A 23,972-nucleotide genomic window follows, 5' to 3' on the forward strand; every position below is an offset into this window, starting at 1 on the left:
TACAGTGAGAGCGGAGCCAGACAGACACTCTGTAATTTGGACAGTGCTTCTCAGTATGGGGTGCCCACACAAGCGGGGAAATCCATAAATGTTTGCTCACACTGCAGCCAAAGGTGTTCCAATTATGTATGTTTTCCCTAACATGACAGCTATGGTCTAATCAGTATGAAAGCAAAACTCACAGATTTTCAATTTGCAATCTTGACCACGAAGGTGTTGTGTGCATAATCAGATCTGAGACCTGCGACGGCGTGGAGGACAAGACACAACATGAATTGACTGATTGAATCACTGCATCTTCCTAAGTACCAATCAGAAGTTAGTTGAATCATAACATATTGGGTTTGGAATTAATCTGCAGATGCTCCGGTTCAAAAAATGTTGCCTGCAACAGACTAGGTAATGACTGTCGCTACTGAAGCAGTTGATAACTTGCGGACCCTACAGAGGATCGAGGAGTCAGCACTCAATGACGATATAAAACACTCAGTAAAATATGTTTTTCAGAAATCACAACCACGAAAGGTCCTTACAGTCATAATAGAGCACAAGATATTAGGCTGATGGGTGCAACAGTATATGAAATTAGTCTTGGACAGACGGATACACACACGACACTATACTGTAACTGTTTACCTGCACATTTCCTGGCTACTTCTTCACAAAACTTATAGCAACAACTTAATCAGACTTTCTGTTCTGTGCTTTGTTGGAATGACGTGATACATGAATGATCTGGCTGTGTTTCCACAGATGACAGCAGAAGCCATTCTCCGCCTGGTCAATGATCCTGTGCTGCCGTTCTACCCTCTGGACATTGCCCTGGATGTCCAAAACAAACTCAAAGGTAACACTGATGATGATATATGGTAGTTATGGTGCTGATGATAATGTGCAAAGCTATAAACTTTAAGACCTCTTTTTCAACAGAGACCTGAGAACAAGAAACTGTTCTAGTGTCAATGTAGGATTAGTAACTGAACAATTATAGAGTAACATAAATAATTTAAAAATCCTCAATATTTAATATTATTATTTATTTTATTGATAATTTGTGTCTGACACCTTTTGAATGTTATTGTAATTGTAGGCGATGGGACATTGTTCACATCAAGAGTAACTCCAGAGGCTATTTGTGTGGTCTGTTAGTAAGGATGCCTGCAAACTTAAATTAACAGGCTTTTTCTAATTTGGTCTAGTGGGTTGAGATGTAAACTGAAAGAGATTAAGTTTGAGGCACTGTTCTTTTCATTTGTTAGAGGTTTCAGTTATGAGAGTGGTGCAGATGCACTGCACACTAGCTTCCCAGCACCGAAGGACAGACAGCTAGCGACAGTTAGCAACAAGCTGGTGAACATAGTGGAGCATTTAGCAGGTTAAGACCAAACCAGAGCTAACATTGCTCCTTGTCTACTGGATGTGTAAATAGGCAACTGTTTAATAACGTGTTTGCGATATCAACTTTATAAAGTATGTGTAATGGCTTGTGGCCACATCAACAGCATTAAGAATTAAATTAACTTCAACTTCCCTTTGTTGTCAGTTCTACCATATGTAAAGGATATTTACAGGAACAAAATTATGTTTCTCTCAGACCACGGTGTATATACAAATATTAAGAACAAATATGAGTAATAAGCAACAGGTTTTTTCTTTTAATTGTTCTGTGAAAAGTGGCTAGTGTTTTTATTTTAATAAAGAGGGTTCTTATGTCTGGTGCTGTGTGATGATAGGTTACAGTAAAGACTTGTTGGAGGGAGAGGTGGGAAGGTTGAGCATCCGGACAGCCTGGTGTATAAAGCCGTTACTCAGTCTGGTGGAGCGGGCTTGGAGGCTCCGGTATCTTCTCCCAGATGGCAGGAGACTGAAGAGGCTGTGTGTGTGTGTGTGGGGGGGGGGGGGGGGTATTTGCAATGCTGGTGGCTGTGCAGGCTGTGACTGTCCAGGAGGCAGGGGAGTGAGGCACCAGTTATCTGGCCAGCTGCAGTCACTATATGCTGCAGGGTGTTGCGGTTGGAGGGAGTGCAGCTCCCAAACCACACAGCGATGCAGCTGGTCAGAATAATCTTGATGATGCCTCGGTAGAAGAAGCACATGATGGGGGCTCTGCTCTCTTTAGCTCTTTAATTACAGCTTATTACAACTTGGGTTTTATTTTCATAACTCTGCCCATCAGTTCCATCAGTTATGAGAACATTTGACATACCAAAGTAATTGATGTGATTTCGAAGCAGAGTGGTGTTGGTATCGATGCCCATCATCTTTGATCTCAACTACACATCGGTAAAGTTTCCTGACTACATCTTGCATGATCGCGAAGCTATCGCAGCGACAAAATCTGTCCACAGACAGACAGACCTGGCAAATGGCCTCTGTGGTAGTTCACGCTACAGCAGCTGTCTGACACACACACAGACTCACAAGGTGAAAACAACATCAGCGTTGCTGGTAAATAGATCCAGTGGGGCAAAAATACAAGCATCAGACAATCATTCAAGTTTAAAAAGGCAACAGAAAGACTAGCTTCCACTTTATAATGAAACAAATGTGACCCAGTGGTGGGCCGTCAGGGCCAGCAAGGCCTTCTCTGCTGGCCTAAACATCATCAGAATATAAATTTAATTTTGATATATCTTTTCCACAAATATGTATTCAATTATTCCCCATAGTCTATTCTCTTCATTTCATAGCTTTTCTCTTGGTTGCGCTGCTTCCAGCCTCAGATCGAGATTTGGAGGTCTGGCCTTTATGTTAGAGCTTTTATCCAATCATATTTCAGCCATAATGTGTTGCCAGGGTCCACGAAATCTGCCCTTAGGCCTTCAGAATCAACAGTGCGGGCGCCTGTAGCTTAAAGTGAACGGAGACAAAACTGTGGCGTTAACCAATCAGATGTCGAGTTGGGGACACTGGGGCCAGCTAGCAGGCGTACGATAACGTCAGAACGTGCACGTCTTTTGATTGGATACGCACTATTGAGAGGCAGAGCTATGCAGAGCTAGCAAACTGAACTTGAACGAGCTAATTTAGATTTCTACAAGCTGTTTTCTTTCAACCCACAATGGCTGAAGGAGGACAAGAGATCGATTTGGTAGCAGATATAATTACAACGCCATTTTCAAGACAAACTTTTCAAGAAAAGCTAGACATTGTGAGAAGAGAACGGCCAACCCCAACCCCCCGGCTCACAGCCTCCGAGAGGCACTGCACATTGTACTGCTGGGAATGCCTGCTATTTACAACTGATCGATTTGGTGTTTGGAGCCACACAGGGTTTGGAAACTTGAGTTGTCTAACCAAGGCAGCAACGAGACACCAAAGCACGGCTGGGCACTTACAAGCAACGGTGCTTTTGAAAACCTTTGGGGACACCCGAGTGGATCTACAGCTCAACGAACAAGTGCGCAGGGAAACGGAGCTCCACAACAAAAGGGTTAACAAAAATAGGGAAATGCGGATTTCTTAATTATAAATGCTTCGTAAATATTAATATAACTCTGTTGTACTTGACTATGTTAAGGTGAAGTAACGCCCGGTTATACTGCGTTTCTGTCTAAATGTATAGTTTCTAGAGCCATGTCGTCATAATGATGGTATTAAGAGGTGGAATAATTCAGGTAGGACTGTGTAGGACATCACTGAAGGCCTAGGTGGGAAATGCACGGCCCGCCACTGAATTGTGACCATAATGTCACTAAAAAATCCCTGACTGCACAGAAAATATCGAAATGCATACAACTACGGCAAGTAGGGTAGGTCAAAATTATACCAGAAAGCTGTTGGGTTTTAAGATTTTAATCTCCCAAATAAATGTGGATTTATTTACAACCTGTTAGATCATCTGACAGCTTGTGTGTCTTTCCCCATAGGACCTTTTTTTTCAGCTATCTTGCGACTTTCCCAGATCTCAGAATACACCTTGATGCAGTTGCATACACAGTCAATGTGTAAATGTGAACAGATTGTGCATATCTTGGTAGTGATATTTGTTTCTTTAGGGTGCAGCAAACCACAAGAGTCTTGGATTCTCGTCAGAACACTGCAGTATGCACACCATTTTATGTGTGTGTGTGTGTGTGTGTGTGTGTGTGTGTGTGTGTGTGTGTGTGTGTGTGTGTGTGAGTGTGTGTGTGTGTGTGTGTGTGTGTGTGTGTGTGTGTGTGTGTGTGTGTGTGCGTGTGTGTGTGTGTGTGTGTTTGTGTGGCTGCCGGTTTGGACTTTTTTGCAGAGGCATAACTCATAGCCAGCCAGCTTGAGCATCAATCCCTAATACCCTCTTCAACAAACATGAACACTCTCACACACACAGAAAGCAAAATGGCATACTACACATACACACAAACACACTCACACACTCACATACAAACATGGTACCCACGAGTGTGCACATAACTCTATGGCATGTAAAATAACACTTTTCGTAGAATATTTCTACATCTATGCACATGCACACACACACACGCACACACACACACATACACACACCTACACACACACACACACACACACACACACACACACACACACACACACACATCCTTCTCCCTTCCCGAGACATTTTCTCCCATAAGAATGATTTAGTGTGTGTTCGTGTGTTTAGCTGAACTTATCGATCTCTCCTCCTGTGATTCCACAACACGGTGACCTTGATTCCTGCATTTGTAAAATTCAAATAAAGTGTTGAACATCCTTCCTCTTTCTCCTGTAACCGTAAACCTTCAAAGACTTTCTATTTAATCAATTGTCAGCATATAAATTGTAATCTGTTATATAGTAATACAGTAATATATAAATGCTGGTCTATCACAGGGCTGACACACATAGAAAACCTCTCCAAAATCACAATGATCACAGTTCGTACAGTTTATCCTTTCTTCATTTAAACTCCTGTATATATTTTGCATCAGTCCAACTCCTGTAAACTAGTAAATTAATTTTGATGTTTTGAGTCGGGGTTTTATGAGGTACTTATCCTTAATCAGTTTGAAAGTTTGCTTTCAGGCAGCCCTTTCTGACGGGGAACTGAAGCCATTATCTAAGCTCTCTTCAAAGCCACCAGACTTCTTTGACAAAAACAGTCATTTTACCTGGCAGAACACGGGAGTTTCTGATCTACCGCTGCCTCGGTTGGTTTGTTTGTGTTATTTTGTGACATTGGCTAGTTCGGATTCAACAAAAGTCACACAATAACACAACCAACCGATGGAGGCAGCGTTATAACAGCAACTTCTTGGTTCTGCGAGGTAAAATTACTGTTTTTGTCAAATGAGAGCAGAGATAGCGTCTTCAGTTCCCCGTCAAAGCGGTGAAAATGTTCAGAATATAGCCTATACATCCACAGCAGTACATTACTTAGCTTCCAAACTGGGGGCGTGCCGACTGCCATCGACTGTAGATAATATTGACTTATAAAACACTCTGATCTTATACTGCAGACCAGTAATTTGATAATCAGGGCATAGATACAACAGAAACATTAAGCAAAGCTGTATAACTGGTATGGTATTGCTTATTCATGGTGTAATTCTGCTATGTCATTTGTGTTTTAGCTGGATGATGAGGTCTTTTAGCCTTGATGTAAGGATGCTAACTTGTCGCACCGATCCTAAATCTCACCTCTTATGTGCAAAGTTGACAAGAAGGTGTATTTTTTTATGCCAATAAATTGCCTTTGAATTGAATTGATAGAGGGGATAAATTGGGGGGCAGACAAGGGGTACACTGAGGGACAAAGTGATGAAGAAACAGACGGGCTACATGCAGGTGTAATAATCAGTCATCTCTCTCTCTCTCAGGTCATAATATGTCCATTAGTCTCAGACGGGGAAGCATAACCACTCAATCTAGGCATTAATGGGACGGTGCTTATATGCTTAGACAGAGCCAGTGAACCTGTGCCACTGATCAATTGCCTCATTGGAACAATGAATGAGACTTGAAGATGGAGCCACAGTGTATGTGAGAGTATCTTTCAATCTCTGATCTTACTGTGTAAATGATTGATGGACATGGAGATTTATTTTATCTCAAGCTTGAAGAATTAATTCTGTACAGTTTGCTTTTTCTTATTGTAAATCCACAACTAATGCGACACAGTGCAACTCAAATACTCTATTGAGTATCTATTCATAAATCTCTTTCTGACAACTCCCGTACTTGTTTGTTGTTCTTGGTGCATAACAAAAGTAACATTTAGTTTATTCTGAGTTTGCAAGAGAAGACAGCGTGCAGGTTCTACTGTATGTATCAAAGCCTCTGTTGTGCATCCTCTTATAAAGGTCATCTTAATATTCAAGGACAGAGTCTTTGCACACCCTGAGACTGTGACTGAATAAGCTGATGTTGGTTCAGAAGGCCTGAGCGGTTGTACAGCATGCTAACTACTGAATATTTGGCAATGTAAATTTATATGCGGTTCAATTCAGACCTTGACTAAAGTGCTGTGTTCTTCTTACTATGCAAGCTGCACTCTTTGTTTAATAAATAATATGTAAATCACTTTACAGTATGAAGCTTCTACATACAGGACCACTTTCCTGAATTTAACATGTGCCTGTATTGGCAATCTACGTCTATCTTAAATCTGATCCCTTAACCTATACATCAGGGGTGGGTAACCTTTTTCATGTCAAGGGCCATTTTTTTTTTACAACATCCTTCGAGGGCCATATTAATTATTGAACTCATAACCTCTGCAAAATTTTTTAAGACACAGCCCATTCATTTCACTTTTCTTTTATGCTGGGCAAAAAAGCAACTTTTTTATCCATGTATCTTTGTGTTTTATCAGAAATCCTTTATTAGTCTGACAACGGGGAAATGTATCTTGTCACAGCAAAAGAACATATGAAGTAAAAAGACAGTACACAATAATTAAATAGAATAAAAAATAATATAAGTACCAAGAGGTTGATAGAAAATAAAGTGAATATTGCACATGGCAGTGATAATTGCACAAACGTAATATATTGTACCTGCCATTTTGTGTCTATTTAAAAGCAATTGATTGCCAATTGTCCACCTTATATGAATAAATACATTTTACTTAACCATAAACATCTGGTGTATGTTACTCCCTTTTCCCTCGCCGAGCCGGGTTGTAACAACTCCATTTTAAGGCAAGGAAAATGCTTTCTTTGCATGTTGACAAATAAGACAAATAAGATGAAATAAATCTCTTCTGTCATGTCGGACCAGAGTAATGCTGCATCACATTTTTAATCTTGTGTTCAGAAACGTGGTCGCAAGGAAAGAGGCTTTGTGTTAATTGAAGCTGCTTTATAATACACAATTGGACATCATGTCCCGGCACTTCATCTCCAAGTGTCATTTTCCTTATGCTTACATTAAGTTTTACTATTTTCATCAGCTGTGTGTCATCAAAAAGAGGCTGTTTGTGACAGATTGTTGGTTCTTTATTGTGGTTATATAAATACCACAATAAAGATAAACATTTAAAGAATATAAATTGGTATTAAAATTAATTCCAGGTGGCATTATAAACGTCTTGAAGTTATAAATCTGACTTTGTGAGACGTGTAAAAACTCTCAATGCTTCATACCAAGCAGCTATTGTTCAACCAGAAAACAGGTGGGAGAGAGCTTTTATCTCCACTGGTTAAAAATACAGAGAGGCACCAGATGGACAGAAAGAAGAGGAGGAGGAATAGGACAGTGAAATAAATACTTTGTGATGTGTGTGTGGTTACGGATAGTGAGACATGATAAATAATTTCTGGTGTGTGTTAGGATTCCGTGGGTTGGTTAACAGCAGTGGTTTCGTGTAAAAGCTGGCATGTAGATAGTAAGAGCTTATCATTTTAACCAAGATACAAGTACAAAAGAGCACTTGCAGCGGTCATCGTTTACAGTACGATTAGCAACTTGAGCCAATTCGTTCCTTCTCTTTTGTTATCTTACTTACTTACTTGCATGCAAACAAAACCCACTCCAACATCATTAGTCAATATTACTATTTCAAATGGAAAACAGAACACAATCGATATTAATATTGTGTCCCGTTGCATACAGATTCTGCATCCATATTCTTCTTACAGAGATTATGCATTTTGGAACTTTGTAAGTTTTCCATCTATCCTGAAGCATCACTGCAGACAAGACCACTTAAGTCACATTTGAACCTTTAAGTACATTCACCTGAGAAAAGGACAACATAACACACCGTGCATGTGATGCTTTGTGGAAAGTCCTTTTAAACAACACTCTGTGAGTAAGGGGCTGAGGAGGGAGCAGGACTTTGACTCTTGACTGTGTGGTCTAACTTAATACAACAAATGTGTTGGCCAGAGGCTGTCATTACAGAATGTGTGTGTGTGTGTGTGTGTGTGTGTGTGTGTGTGTGTGTGTGTGTGTGTGTGTGTGTGTAGAATGTCACCATGAGTGTGCCACTACAGTGTACGGTCTGTGGATATGGCTTAATAAGTGAAGCCATATGTCTTCACACATGAGTGGGTACTGAAGCAAGTGTATTTTTTTTGGTCTACTCAAAGACTAGTGTGAGAGTATTTTGGGGAATGTGAAAAGTATGTCTGGTCTCTGGGTGTTTCAGCAGCCCCCTGCGGCAGAGGACCAGTGATATTTAATGGATTCTTCACAGCCTGTGTGGAGCACTGCAGTATTCATGACTGGCAGTCATGGAGGGGACTCAGATCAAACAACCAGAGCTAATTGAAACCCCCAAAAACCTTTTGTTCAACTTTTTTTAAATCACTATTCTCCTTTCTTTTCTCTTTTCATATTAAACTGCCTTTGGTCTAGTCTGATCTGACATAAATCTCCATTAATTTACTGTAGTGATAGTGCTCAGTAGCAGGAATGCCTTTGGTCCTCAACTGCAGTACCAAAGAATGAATAAGTACATTCATTCTTTATATGCATGAATTATTTCTTACACCTGGATGTCACTTAAAACCTGTATGATGTACATTTTTAATTAGATATATCTCAGTGGCAGGACACGAACAAAAAGGCATTTTGCTGTATAATTAGATTGAAGGTAGAGAAAGGGGAGACGGTGACCACTTAAATGAATCCCAGCATTGTGACTTCAGAATGTAAAAATGCTTGACTACAGATGTGTGGCAAAGGGAAGCAATGTGTCAAGGTGAATTGTTGGGGCATTACGAGCAGCCAGAACAGCTTCAATGCTTGTAATATATTCTCCAAGTCTGTGAACTCTACAGGAGGGGTGAACAGCATTCTTTGAAAGATATAATTTGGCATTTTGATGATGGTGGTAGAAAGCACTGACTAAAGGCCAAGTCACATCAGAAAGGGTCACAGCAGAAGTCATTTGTTAATCTCCTCAAATGATGTGGGTGAAAAAGCTTTTTGACACTACTTGCAAGGCTTTTGGGCGAACTACTGGATTACACAGCAGCCATCTGGGAACCCAACGCTAATCAGTCACAATAGCTCTCCAAGCTAGGTAGTTTGCTAACTGTCAGCTGCTTAATGAGCTAGAGTAAACTACTTAGATTAGCTAGTTACCCGAGTTGGTCTTCCAAGATTGCAGGTAACATACAGTATGAAGAGCAATTCAGAGTGAGGCTTCAGCTGTCAGCTGTGAATCAGTTCAACATTTCATCCTGGTACAACTCAAGAAAGCAAGAAAAAACTCACAAGAATCATCAAGTATGCAATCAAAGTCACCGGCATCCCCTCAAACCCATGTCTCAGACCCTTACAGTCAGAAAAAGAAAGGATTTTAGTGACTTCATCACTTAGGACCCTTCACACCCCCTTCAACACTTTCATCTACTCCCATAAGGCAAAATAAACTCTTTCATTCCCACTGCAATATCCGTTTTGAACAAGGCCAAACAGATGTCCCTACTTTTTAATGCAGCTTTGCACACCTGCTCATATATATTAATGGAATTGTTTGTATTTAAAAGTAATTGTATGTGAGTTTTGTGGGCTCCTAACGTAAGACAATTTTCTATCAGTATTACATTACAGGTCATTTAGCAGACGCTCTTATCCGACTTACAGTGAGTTATTGAATTGTCAGTGTGTTCCGTTGGGGGCCAGCGCCTCAGACTTGTTTATTTGTGCTCGTTTATTGTTGGATCACTTAAGAGTGCAAATTGTTTCACATTTCTGAGGCTGCTGTGTTTAACACCGGTTACAGTTTGAATGTCTGACCCGTTTCTGATTGGCTGCAGTCTATGACACAGATTAAAGTTTGAATCTCAAACTTCTTACCGTTGCATTTGTTTAACACTCCTTAATAAAATGTCTTTGTTTGCTCCATGGGTACATGGCGTATTAGGGCAATTGAAGGTAAAAACAACAAAACATTTGTTTAATAATATAATATTTATTATTATTTAGAAATGTTATTATGTAACTTCAATCTCAGAGAATTTGAGTTTTTATAATAACATAATATATCAGCCTAATAATAAGAAAAATAAGATAAGAATTTAAATACAAAATTAATATAATCAATATGTAATATAAATAATAAATACTAAGAATAATAATGATAATAATACAAACAGACATCAAATCAATCAACATTAAAATTCAGGGAAGACAATTAGCCTATATTTTATTTGATGGGAGGCGGTAAGGGACCTGCATAATGGTTAGGGAGGGGGGCGGGCCCAAAAAAGGTTGAGAACCACTGCTCTACAGGGACAGTCTCCCTGGACTCAGGGTTAAGTACCTTGCTCTGGGGCACAATAGTGGCAGCCCTGGTATTGAACTCACAGCCTTCGGGTGTTCTGTTTACAAGGCGTACCACAAGACTACTAGCGCCAAAGCTGGGGAACAATAGACTGGATAGGGGGGGAGAAAGGAAAAGAAGGGGGAAGAAGGGGGGAAGAAGAAAAGAGAGGAAAAAGAGGAAAAAAGAGAGAAAGAAGAGGGAAAGAGAAGGAAATTAAATTATATAGCACACAGTTTTACCCCTGTGCCATTTTAAAGTATTTACATACCCTAGTATTTCTTTTAAAACAAAAAGTTTTTTTTTTTATGTATTTCTGGAGGAAAACCCGTCCACAAAATTGTAGGTTCAAATCCCGACCCCGGCAGGTTTGATGTTTATAATATGCACAATAAAAGTGCTTGTGTTGCTTGTTGTTACTTGAATTCATATAGAGAACAATACACTTTGACTCTGCAGCTCATAAATACACACTTAAATAATGGCACCATTATCAATAGCAATAATAAATTACATTAGGTAATATTAGCATGGTTATTTTGAAACCTTGCAGCAAATAATGACAATAGTAATATCTACGTTACAGTAGCTTAATAAAATGGTAATTGATGGAACGTTTGTATAACTACTTACTTGAATTACTGTGAATACTTACACGTATTTACACATGGCTGTTTCCATTCATGAATATTACAGTTAACGTTATTACATGTAGAAACGTTAGCGATTGCTAACGAATGCTTGCTAACGAATGCTTGCTAACGTTATGCGACGGAAGTTAACGTATAACGTAATGTAAAGTGATGAAATTACTTTGAGCGAAGAATTTAAATATAAGTTTTACGACTTATAAAAACATAAAAATAAAAACATTTACAGCGGCGTGAGGAGGGAGGGCTCTGAGAGAAGCCGAACCGTGATTGGCTTAGGTCCATTCTTCACAATGGACAGCAAGCGGCGTGATTGGTTTAGGTCCATTCTCACAATGGACAGCGAGTATCGTGATTGGACGATGAAAATGGAAATTATCCCGTCGATCTTGCGCCAGGTAGGCCATCACCACCACCCATATGAGAATGTGAAAGATTACTAAAAGATAACTACACAAGACTGCCATGACACACTGCTGAAGCCTCCTCCTATTAGCTTCAGAAGAACATTTGAATGCATTTTTGTCTGGAACAAGAACTGTGAGGAGATTAGGAATTAATAAAGCGACCAATAACTCCTTAAAGGTACAAATGGCGTGTGAGTATTTCATTAAGGTAGACTTCCAGGCCTAATGACAAGCAAGGAGCTGTTGTACTCATTGTCAAAAGAGTCAACATGTTTACTTTGGATGGAAGGCATTTTGAATCTGCAAAAATCATGGATATGAGTATACAAATCTGTATTTATTTGCTTATTTAAATTTAGAAGATTAGCGCAGTGAACACACATTCTATTTAGAACATGCTTGACCCCCATATGCATTAGGAACATGGTAGCTTAGGAATCTGTGCCGTGTTTGTAATGAATAGTGTATTATGTGAACATAAATATGTGCTATAACTAATTAATAACGTAGCATGTGTATAACATTTAAGAAGGGGAGCTGGATGCTAGTTTGCTTACATCAAGTCATTTGTAATGGATTCCCTATGTGCATTAGCAAGACATGTATCCAGCTTTATGATATCTAGAAGAGGCAAGTTTATTTCACAACTTCTCATTTCTTATTGCCTTTTTTTAATTTGAACAGTAATAACAGTACTTGCATGAACATAAATAAGTGAAACACTGCGGTGCCTGCTTGTAATAAGTGAAGTAGTGTTAAATAAAAAGGTGGTTAGATTATGAATATCCAATCAGTGATGGCCAAGGACACAACAATACAGCATCACAGGGAGAACGCCTTGAGCAACAGAATCTCTGTTCTTGTCCTTTTGTGCCCTAGAGGAAGTACATTTAATATGTCAAAGCATCTGCTGCATGTTATAAAAATGCAATGTGTTTGCTTTCCCCAGCCATAGACATCGTCTTCTCTTCTATTAGCTACTCCTTTTAGGGGTCGCCACAGGAGATCATTTGTTTCCATCTCTTCCTGTCCTCTGCATCTTCCTCTGTCGCGTCAACCACCTGCATGTCCTCCCTCACTACATCCATAAACCTCCTCCTCTTTGGCCTTCCTGTTTTCCTCTTGCCTGGCAGCTCCATCTTCTGCATCCTCCTCACGATATACCCAGCATCTTCCCTACATGTCCAAACCATCTCAATCTTGCCTCTCTCGCTTTGTCTCCTTACCGTCTAACCAGAGCTGTCCCTCTTATATACTCATCCTTAATCCTGTCCATTCTTGACACTGCAGACAAAAATCTTAGCCACCACCAGCTCTTCTTCCTGTCTTTTTGCCGCTGCCTCCCCACGTCATAGACATAATCACAGCTGCTGTTGTTCACTCCACTCCACTAGTTTCTCCTCCTTTTCAACATTCAAGAGAACCGAGACTTCACATTCTCGTGCCACCCCGGAGTGCCCTCCATGTTAACTGTCTACCCGTTTATTTCATTCCCATGCATGTTGCTCAGAGTAATCGCAGTGAACAGCTCTTCTGCCAACAGCGCGGGGCCTCCCTCTTCTCTGTCAGCAGGTGTGATGCAGGCAGGCAGACGCTGCTCGGGGGAGTTCATACAATTTAATACACAGACCTTTACATTCTTGTAAAGGTCTGGAGAGAGCGCACTTATGGGTTGTTGAAAATATTCTGTCATTGAACTTCACTATTTGCATGAGCCTAAAAACGTACGATAATATTACATTTGTTTGAAAAGTGGTTTGGTGTAGACAAGACCAGGCAAACACACCATTTTCTAGAGGGAGTTTAGGAGATAAGGTAAAGTGGAGATGGAAATACAAGGTGACAGACAGAATCTAATATGTAACGTTATTCTTTAAGTTATTGGTCGATTTCACTTTAATATGTTTTTGCAATCTATATAACAAGAAATTAAAATTGTGCTTGTCAAATGTGAATTATAAACTTTAGTTTAATGACTGTCGTATGCTTACATTTATTATTCTATATTTATATTCTGCTTATTACATTTACCTATTTTCATTATTTCCCTGTATCCTTTCTTTGTGATCCCTTATTGTAAAGTGCACAGGAGATGTACAGTAAGTTCAAATGTTTCACTTGCTTTCACAGGCAGATGCAAAGCAACAACTTATACATGATGAGATATTTTACATAGACAAATTATAATATTGTGTTTTGTTTTTCAACATATTTTGGCTTTTTTGTCAAATAATTCAACGAGCCATCAATATAGCAGAATGCGAATCAATTAAACCTACATGACGTCCAATGTTCATCTTTACAGAACAATATTCCATCCAATAACAGCATCACTCTAAAGCTCTTTTGTCTTTCTCTCTCTTCTCTCTGCCGCTGTTATCACAGGAGGCCAAGTCCCAACTGTATACCCAAATACAAATACACTCACACACGGCCCCATGTGTCAAAAGATGTGATGGATTACAACAATCAAACAATATTTCATGAGTCCCAGCTGGCTGCGAGGAGCCAGAGCCATTTAAATTTGTAGGAGAGAACATATCTCTTTGTCTATTTTTGTCCCGACTGTCTTCCCCTCTCCTCTCAGATGAGTCACGCTTTGTTCCCGACCTACTGTGACACTCTGATCCAAAGAGACACAAAAACACATCAACGTCCGTAGATTAAGACCAGTGTGTTACGCGTTATTAGTTCATAGTCTCTTTTTGATTGAAATAAAAACAATATATAATTCAAAACCACCTGCTGTGACCTCAGACAACTCTTCAGAGTCACAAAGTCAAACACTATAGGAATAAATCCCTTTGTGTGGACCCTTATTCATGTACAGGCCCTAATCTCATATAATTTAAATATCTTTGTTCTCTTCTCTTCTCTAATTTTTATTTCTCTCCTAATAAATGTGTCACATATGTTTGCTTACAATTTTCTCATGCAAAATATTCAAACTAATCACCAATCAGAATGTTAATATTGGACAATTAAGCAACACCCAGTATTACATCCAATGGCAACGTGTTGTTTCCATCTACCGTATGTGATATAAACACCTGGCAGAGAATAAAACTGCTTCTGTGGTACTTCCTGCTGCAGCAGGTGTCTCCAGAAACACATGTTGCCGTGAAGACAATCGCACAGACTCACAAGCCCTGGCTGGTAACTTAGTAAATTGGAAATGAGTGATTAGTGATAGTATGGATTGAGGGAGGTTTATATATCATTATTATAAAGTGGCATATTCCAAAGAATCCAACTCATATTAATAGGAATATGACAATAATCACACACACTGCATGTGATTCTTACCAACACCTGATACCAAGATGCCCAGCAACATCTCAGCATGTGACCAGTCTCATGCCTGAGTTCTCACCATGTGAAAGAGTGTGTTGAGGCTAATTAAACATGTATAGCAGTAAGGTCTGTCAGATTTAATGAGTTATTAAATATATTCATATATTTCATGATACTTCCCATGTCCATCCAGCTTATCCTGGCAGGTTGCGGGGACCCAGTTTCAGCGTATCCCCCCTTACGTTGGGCGGTAGGCAGGTTATATCCTGGACAGGGCACCAGTCTATCACAGGGCTAAAGTACTTCCCATGTGCCCTTGGCAACTCCATTCCATTAAGTTCTCTTATTTTTGTCACTGCAAAGTAAGTAAGAGTAAGTATGCTGCACGGAGAGGAAAGTGGTCTGATGGCAGCAGTTGAGTCTTTGTAAACTTGTTCCCTGTGTTTTACAAAATGTTTCCCAACTGCCTGGAGAAGTATCATATAAGTATCATTGATCCCATATGCACCTGGTATTAACATGCAATCTGTATCTTAATATGTTATATGGATAATGATATCTGATATTAATAAGAGTTCTTGCCCCTATTGTGATCAGATCCGGCCAATAAAGGTTGTGTCCCACCAGCCACAAAGCATAAATCAATATTTAGTATTCTCATTTCTAGTCGGTGCAGTCTCACACTAATTCAACATAACCTTTCCCTTGATCCCTAGGTCTACTCTTAGGTGTTAACGAGGGGGCGCAATGCGGACATTTGAGTTCCCGCTTTATTTTACTTCTTCCCGTTGACATCTAGCTGTAGTTTGGTAGCCTCATTGGACACCAGCCTCGTTTTGTCACCCTGAAACCATGTTTTGTGTTTTTGTGAGTGGAGCTCTGAGACAGCTGCTTCTCACATGCCCTTAAAAGCCTAAAAGGTCCATTGTACATGTTTTGTTCTGACTGTGTCTCAGAGACCACAATAGGCTTCAGTTTATTTGCAAGTTGACTGTGTTTTCCATATGTAGTTATTTATTCCAATGCCAATTAAGTCAACTACTATTTCTGAAATAGACAATTACAGACATTAAACTTAAGGGCAGTTTATTCATCCGTGTTTCTGTTTCTTTGTCTCCTCTCTGTACTGTATATGTGTCTAGACAAGAGCGTGGTAACTCAGCCCATGCTGTCCACAGCCTCCTCTCTGAGAGACCACGCCGCTTTCTTCCAGTCAGAAACCATGCGGCCAGCAAATGACCCTAAAGAGCGTGACCCCTCCCACGTGCGGATGCTGAATGATGTACTCCGTGACCTGGAGAAGAGCTTCATCCTCCCACAGACACCGCCTGGAGTGTACAGGTAGGAGACAAGTTATTGTCTCAGAGTAACTCAGGAATGCACACACAGTATGTAACAACTTGAGACCTCAGAATCTTTTGACATTTTAAAGTTTGTTTGGTATGGTGTTGTCAATACTTCCTTTCTGTATCTTTTATTTTTATTTGTTTTATGTTTAAATGATTCTTTCCTTCTTATTGTTCACTCACATTTAGCATTAAAAGGTGTTGAATCAATATGCAGGCAACATGAACAACATTTCTCTCAGAAAGCGTTGCCCCCACTGGCTCCATCAGTCCTCCATTAGCTCTGATGGTCCCCCTGCCCCCCTATTTACATGGTTCTATTATTTCTACATTCTCACTCTCCTGAAATTGTTGAGCCTTTGTTTTTGTTTGAAGACTCAAATTCCAGCATTACATGACACAGATGGATTTGTCTTGAAAAACAATATCTGTAACGTGAAATATGTCAGATGCTTTTACTTCCTCACAAAACATTTTCAAAGCTGACTATTAGCATATTTTTCAGTCTTCTTCCCTGTCTTTGCTATGTTTGTTAGTGTGTTACTGCCCCCAACTGTTAATCAGTGGAATGACACAAGTCCATTGGCAGGAATGTGTGTTGTGTGGCCATGTGTGTGTGCTTGTGCATAAGATACAAACTAAATATGTTTTTTTAAAACTTTGATCTATTGCAACATTGATGGTCAAAAAGTCCACAGGGGACATTTAATATTGCATTCATATGGAAAAATATTATGAGCGTGGAGGTTTTACCAGCATATTGCATAAACTATAAAACTAACCTACAGTCATTCAAAAGGGATAATAGTCAAAGACTTCTTTGATACTGAACAATTATTGGCCAGTTAGCACATTGGGTCATATTGCATCAACTTAGACTGCTTTACTTTGGCAAGATGTCTAACTTTTTCTGTCTATCATGGTACAGCTCTGCAGTGACATGGTTTTAACAGCTGATGATCAAATCTCATAAATGCAAACTGACTCCTGAACAGGTGATATTCATCAGGCTAGGATTAACCATTTATAAAAAGAAATAGTGCAGTTGTGAGGGCATTCATATTTGTTTTTATTGTTCTAAACATCTAATAAAATAAGTAGTAGTCTGCTCAGAGTCTTGGTTAACACTTACAGACTATTGGGTTTTACCAGAGGTCAAGCAGTAAAGTGATCAGAAGTATTTGCTGGAATATGATGATGAACAATGCAAACGCAAGTCAGAAGTCTTTATGAAGTGACGCATGTGACTTTATGTGGTGGCGAATGGTTTCAACGGTTTGAACAAAGAACTGATTCTCACACTGTTTCTATAATGCATTTTCTGTTATGTTCTGAATTGAGCCTTATTTCCTTTTATTTTCTTGAGACTTGATTGTCTAAATCAAGGAGATATAAGTGATCATGTGGTGTGTTGAAATCTCCTCTATATATTCCCTGGAGTTGTATAAAAGTGTACAAATGGATTCCAAGTTCCCTTGATTCCTTGAATGCGCAAAAAAACGTATTTTTGTGATGGTGAGGACTATATTGAGTCCAGTAATTGTAGTGATGGCCCACTGAGGTTGAATAAATGTAAAGGAAACCTGGCTGGCTGCTAGGTTACACCTGTTTAAACACAATGGCCTGTAGCATGGACAGCCATGACACATTTGAACACTTCGCACTCCGCCTGTGAAACATTTGGAAGTCACTAGTAGTCATTTTGGGACAGCTATTCCTGAGGCCAAGCCCAGGGATTCAAATGTGCTGATCACATTAATAGTTACAGAAAGAGGACTGTACAGAGGTTATTGGGGTGGGAAGCTGAATCACATAATACTTTTTTATATTAAAAAAGTCCCTCCATTCCGAGTGTTCTTACTGTAATACTGTATGTTCTTTGGACTAGGCATGTATGAACATCAATGCAATCTGAATGCTACAATCAGCAGGATCTACGATGCCCATTAAGGATAAATGTCCATAAATCTGTGTAGATATCGTATAAAAGATCACTTTAGCTCTTGGCTCAGTGTCAGAGCTCAGTACTAGAGCACATGTGTTATCATGATCTGACTTTTAGGGCTGGCACTGCACGGCTTGACCAGCGTCAATTACGTTACGAGGGGAAAATATTTTCACCCGGATTAAGTTTATTTTTGATGTAATACTAATACACTTTTAATCAAAGTGCACGTAAATCCACGAAGGGAGTAGGTTGGGTGAATGAATGGGTCAACAAACACTGGATTTTCATCCAGGAGACCACTGTTCGTGTTTTGTGTGTAAGAAAAAGTCAGAGTTGATATATTTATTTTTTTTAACTTAAATTACTTCACGTATGTAACATACATAACTTATGCACGTAGCTTAAGTTACGTAACAAAACCATGATATTTTCCGAAACCTAACCAAGTAGTTTTGTTTTAATTCACAACTTTTAGCACGTGAAGAAATACGTTTCCCTCGAAACTTGAGAAAGCAGTTTTGTTGCATGGACAGGGTGGACTTGACAGTAGATGCAAAACTGACGAGTTGGCAACATCTCAAAGGGGCCTAGAGAGCTTGTTTTGGAGTTTGCAACGTTCTAATTGTTCTCATAAAATGTTAAAACCAACATTATTTTCACGTGAGTAGAAAATGAATAATGAAACAGAATAATACCTACTTCCATCACGGAATAAATATACAATATAGATACAAAATAGGGATACAGATAGTTGTGAAGAGGCTTTGCATTACACCCCCACAATACCCTCTTACCAATACAAAATAATTGACATGAACAAAGCAACAACAAGCATACTAACTCTCTCCTCCAACTCAAATGTTAGAAGGGTTAGTTGTCATGGACGAGCATCCTCCCAGGAGTCTGCAGTCCGACGTGGTAACATCCTCTCTGCTCAAGTTCCTATGACTTGGGAAGAAAAGGGGAGTGTAGTGATGATGGCCATCACAATGACAATAATTCTAAGAACGAATTTAGACTCAGCATAAAGGAAAAATACATTACCCTCTCCCTCGTCTGACCCCCTGTGCTTGCCCTAATAATTTTCACACAGTCCCTAAATCACAGGCCGCCATGATTTAAATCCCCCGTCAGCCATCTGTCTTGCATTGGGTGCATCCACTTCTTTTTCAGCTTGTTCTACATATGGAGCAGAACAGAATAAATGTAACATAAAACTTGAGCTTCACAGCGAACACATATTTATTCCTTCTGACAAAAAAGGGAAAAGGGGAATAATTTACACACAGCAGCTTTTCAGGGCAGAGCAGCAGTAATTCATTGGCTCTGCTCAGTGCATGTACAAGAAAGTGAGAGCTCCAGATTAGTTGGTGAAGTTATTTTAGTCAAACTGTCCAGCTAAAGGATAAACACAATAAATCATATCAAATCGCATTTAGTTGGAGGGTAGCTGACCTTGACTGATATTGGAGAATTGTTCTTAGCAACTGTATTTCTATCTCATAAGAGTAACACCTCTGTTCTATCTGATTTTAGCATCATCGCACTGTTTCTTACACACTCTGTCTTCCCCCACAGCTCTTTAGCTGTCTACTTTTCGACTACATTCTAACGAAATAAATGGCTTCTGCGGTTCAATGTTATTCACAGTTTATGGCAGTAATAGACATGTTAATTGTCCTAGACTGACATTAGCATCCAAGCTAAAATTAGCTGCTCCATCATGCTCGGAAAGCATTAAGGCTTAATAGCACTCATTTATAAAGGAAGTTACCATTCCCTCACAGGACTAAGACAATTAGACTAAGAGCACTGAGCAGTTTTTCAAATGTTTTTCTTGACGGTTTATGCAGGCAACAAAACCTAAGGTACATTTTTAAGCAACATAAAGGCATAATTATGACACTTTTGGTGTACAGTATTGCAGTAATACATATTCCCAATGATGCCTATGATTTGTATTGTTGTGGTTTGTGCATGATACTGGATCCCATTCACTATTGTCCAGGGTGTTTGAATAGGACCTGTTTGTTGTCCAGCTGTAAATACTTCATATCAAAGATGCAGTTCCTGCTGACACTGGAATGAGATTCAGGATGATAAGTACTCGTGGTCACCAGCCAATGTTGTGCTAATAACTAGCACAACATTGGCCTGTATCAATAAGGCAAACACATGCTTCAAGCACTCAAATGTGAAGAACTTCAGTAAATCATCTCACATGTCACAAACCTTGTTTTACATTTTTGAACAACACCTGTTAGTGGCTGAGCTCACTAACTGAGACAAAGAACCCAGAGTAACTATACACATGGCTCTGCTGGTATTGAAATATCTCTGAAGAAAACAGCAGTACCGGTGACACACACATAAATAAAAGTCAATAAGTTGTCCATAACATAAAAATAAAAAATGCATTGATCAAATTCCAAATAGTTTTTTTGGCAAACCTCAAAACAAAAGATTTTAGTTTTTTCAAAATATTTACTTTTGTTCTTTATAAAAAAAAAATGTCTGCCGGTTCTGGACTTCTGAACCCCTGTATTGGAAATCTGAAGTCTGGATCTTTCACCTTTTGTCTTCTCCATCTTGTCCAGTGTATCCATTAAATACATACAAATTAACAATTTCTGCTCCTAACCTTATACTTCAACCTAATCCCCATCTCACTTTGAAGCTAAACCTTAACTTGGTTCTCACAAAGAGGCACCAGAACTCTCATGTTGGATGGATGCTGCTGCTCCAGTGTGAGTGACATCTGGGGCAGTAGACATAGTTTAAACCCAATTTGTTGTGTTGCAGAGCAGGAGGTAGCCCCTATTAAGAGTGGATGTCAGGCTGCAGAGGGCCTCACCGATCGATAGCAGATGTCTTCATGTACACTCTGAGGTGCTTCAAAGGAACCTCTTTCATAACTGGGTATTCACAGACAGACAGTGGAGAACTGTCTGTTGGTTAGGGGACAAGACAAGAGTATATTGGCTCTGGGGCACTTTTGTCATCACATCGCTCCCCGACTGTTTTCTCTTTGGAGTATTTTTTTAACATTTTTGTTCTGCAGTGTCCAATTCATTTTATTATGTTAGCGATAATATCTGACAAGGTGTAGATTCCATGGTGCTTATTATCCTGTTTATATCATTGTCACTTTCCAACAAAAATACCAGTTATTATAGTATTATCATTGGTATGGTATGCTTCAAATATCATTAAATATTGCTCCATTATCTTTTTACATTACATCACAGTTCATTTTGTCCTCATGAGGATACAACTCCAAACAGCAAGAATCATGCAAGTACATTATCTTCACATATGTACAATCCTTTAAGTGCAGAACAATAGTTTCAAATAAGACAAACAAAAGTGCAACATACAGAAACAATAGAATACATATTCAACTGTTAGCTACAAATATTATTATTTTTTAATTTTGTCGAGGTGCCGTCGAAACAGGTACACAGTATGTTTGATACAGATAGATGAAGCCAGCAATGTCTCAGGTTGACTGCCTGAAAAAGGCTAATGTCAGCCCAGTGTAAACTGCCAGTAACCAGAGGGCAAAATGTTACTTTTTATACACTTGCTTCCCCAGCCAAGCAAAACCATCCACAAGACGTATTTGTTGTTTGGAACATAGGTTTATAGCTTTGTACAGGACGTGAACACAATACTGACTGACAGTCTGTTGTTTTATTTTTGTAAAAAGGTATTTTATCATTGTATGGTAATGTGGTTGATAGTCTACTGTTAAACTACGTGTTCATGTACTGGCCGCAGATCTCAGTTATGAGCGTTGGCTGCCACATTGCATTGCAATCATGAGAGCATGTTGTGGTAAAGTCAGACCCACAAAATACAGACTAAGTTAACATCGACATTGTGGTGAATATGACAGGCGCTTACATTCAACAACTAACTTATTTATATCACTTTATTCAAATAATAAAACATGTCAACAAATACATATTACAATGTATTACACCCTTAACTCACAGGACTATCCTCACTGGTGTCAAATAGGAGTAGATACACATCTGACTTTGAGTCTAAAATTGTGTGCTGAAGGTCAGGGTTCATTCACACCCTCCAGCTCACAACCTGTGTCTTAACAGATGAAAAATCACTCCATTTACTCTCTAAGACTGTCTGTTCAGCCACTTTAATAGAAATCGATGTACTTCAGCCCAGAGGGCAGCATTACTCTGCAGCCTCTGCCATTCTGACCTACAAATGACTACTCTGCTCCCCCCCAAAGGCTTGGCTGTGTTTATGTATGTGCTATGCTGTATGTGTGCATGCTGGTGGGTACAACAGTGTGACAGGAAGACAAAGAGACATAGATAATGATAATAATAATGATTAATAATCATGTGGCCCTCATTGCTTGCCCTGGCAGGAGAGTGGCGGGGTGTGGGGTGAAGGGTGTCATGTACCCTTTTTTTTTTTGCACCCAAATTAGTGTGTGTATGGGGGGGGTTTTAATCGCGGCAAAACCAGCTAAAAAATAGACAATATAATTATTTTTTCATTGCCACGTATGCCTTTCTGTTTTTCTTTCTTGTGTGTGACGCATGACATCACAAGTGTGCCGGAATGCAGGGTTAGCAAAAACACTGGAAAGCAGTTACTGTGGTTACTTCTTTTTTGCATCTGTTACTTATTCAGTCTCTCTTTCAAACTCGGAAACCAGCTGGAACATTAGTTTTATTTTGTTTCTGTCGAGGTAAAATTATCGTTTCTGTCAATGGAGTCTGGTGACTTTGAGGAGAGCATGTTGATTGTATGTTTTGTACGTTAATAAATTATATAATTGTTCAAATCACTGTTGATTTTATGTATTATGTATCCACTTCAACGCTCATCACATAGCATTGCACTGCAAAAGAGGCGATCATTTGCGTGTCCACCCGGGTGTCATGTTTCCATCACTGCAGATCGGAGCGTGAGACGAATTTAGTGAGTGTTAGTGGGGGTTTCAGTCAGGAGGGGCTATATTCTGCTTGTATGAAGAAAGTTATTCATATACAATCTTCTCTCTCTCTCTCTCTCTCTCTCTCTCTCTCTCTCTCTCTCTCTCTATAGGAACCTGTTATACAGCCTTCCAGGGAAGACTCCTCAGTTCTCCATTCTCCGGTTCTCAAAGGAAGCCATCCTGCATTGCAACGTCACCAACAAAGCAATTAAACACAACTCTGCAGCCAAGGAAGTACTTTGCCACAGCTCCATGAACCACTCTCTGTCTCTCATCCTTCGGGCTATCCGCTCAGCTGAGAGGCTGGTGTGTTTTGGCTTGGGCTTGTTTGAAAATTACCCAAATGACAGAAACGGCTACTGATCAAGTCAATAAAGTTTAAATACGTAGCAAATATTAAAACACAATTGAAGCCTCCTCAAAAACCTTATCCTGGAAAAGTTGAGAATTAGACAAAATCTGCACACTTGAGTATCGACAGTGCTAACTTCAAACTTCCACTTCCAGCCCAAAGTATAATTTGTTCAAATGACTCCACATTTTTACAATAACCAATATTGAACCAATGCAACAATATGTAGCCCATTTTTAAATGATTTTCATGTCAAGGGTTGTAAAAAGAAATCAGTTTTCTGATTCATGAATGTATTGAAACTAAC

The 23,972-nt window shown here is 39.4% G+C and overlaps 1 protein-coding gene across 1 annotated transcript in view; it reads left to right on the top strand.

Moving 5' to 3' along the window:
* The window catches only part of naaladl2 (N-acetylated alpha-linked acidic dipeptidase like 2), a 323,222-nt gene extending 299,536 nt beyond the window's left edge, over positions 1–23,686 (top strand). The window contains exons 13-15 of the mRNA XM_029428942.1: positions 754–847; positions 16,187–16,385; positions 23,424–23,686. Of these exons, the coding sequence (XP_029284802.1) occupies positions 754–847; positions 16,187–16,385; positions 23,424–23,676 (546 nt within the window). The 3' untranslated portion in view covers positions 23,677–23,686. The remainder of the gene's footprint in view (positions 1–753; positions 848–16,186; positions 16,386–23,423) is intronic.
* Positions 23,687–23,972: the final 286 nt, after the last annotated feature.

The sequence above is a fragment of the Cottoperca gobio genome, chromosome 4 (assembly GCF_900634415.1).
Source record: "Cottoperca gobio chromosome 4, fCotGob3.1, whole genome shotgun sequence".
In the NCBI taxonomy this organism is placed as follows: domain Eukaryota; kingdom Metazoa; phylum Chordata; class Actinopteri; order Perciformes; family Bovichtidae; genus Cottoperca; species Cottoperca gobio.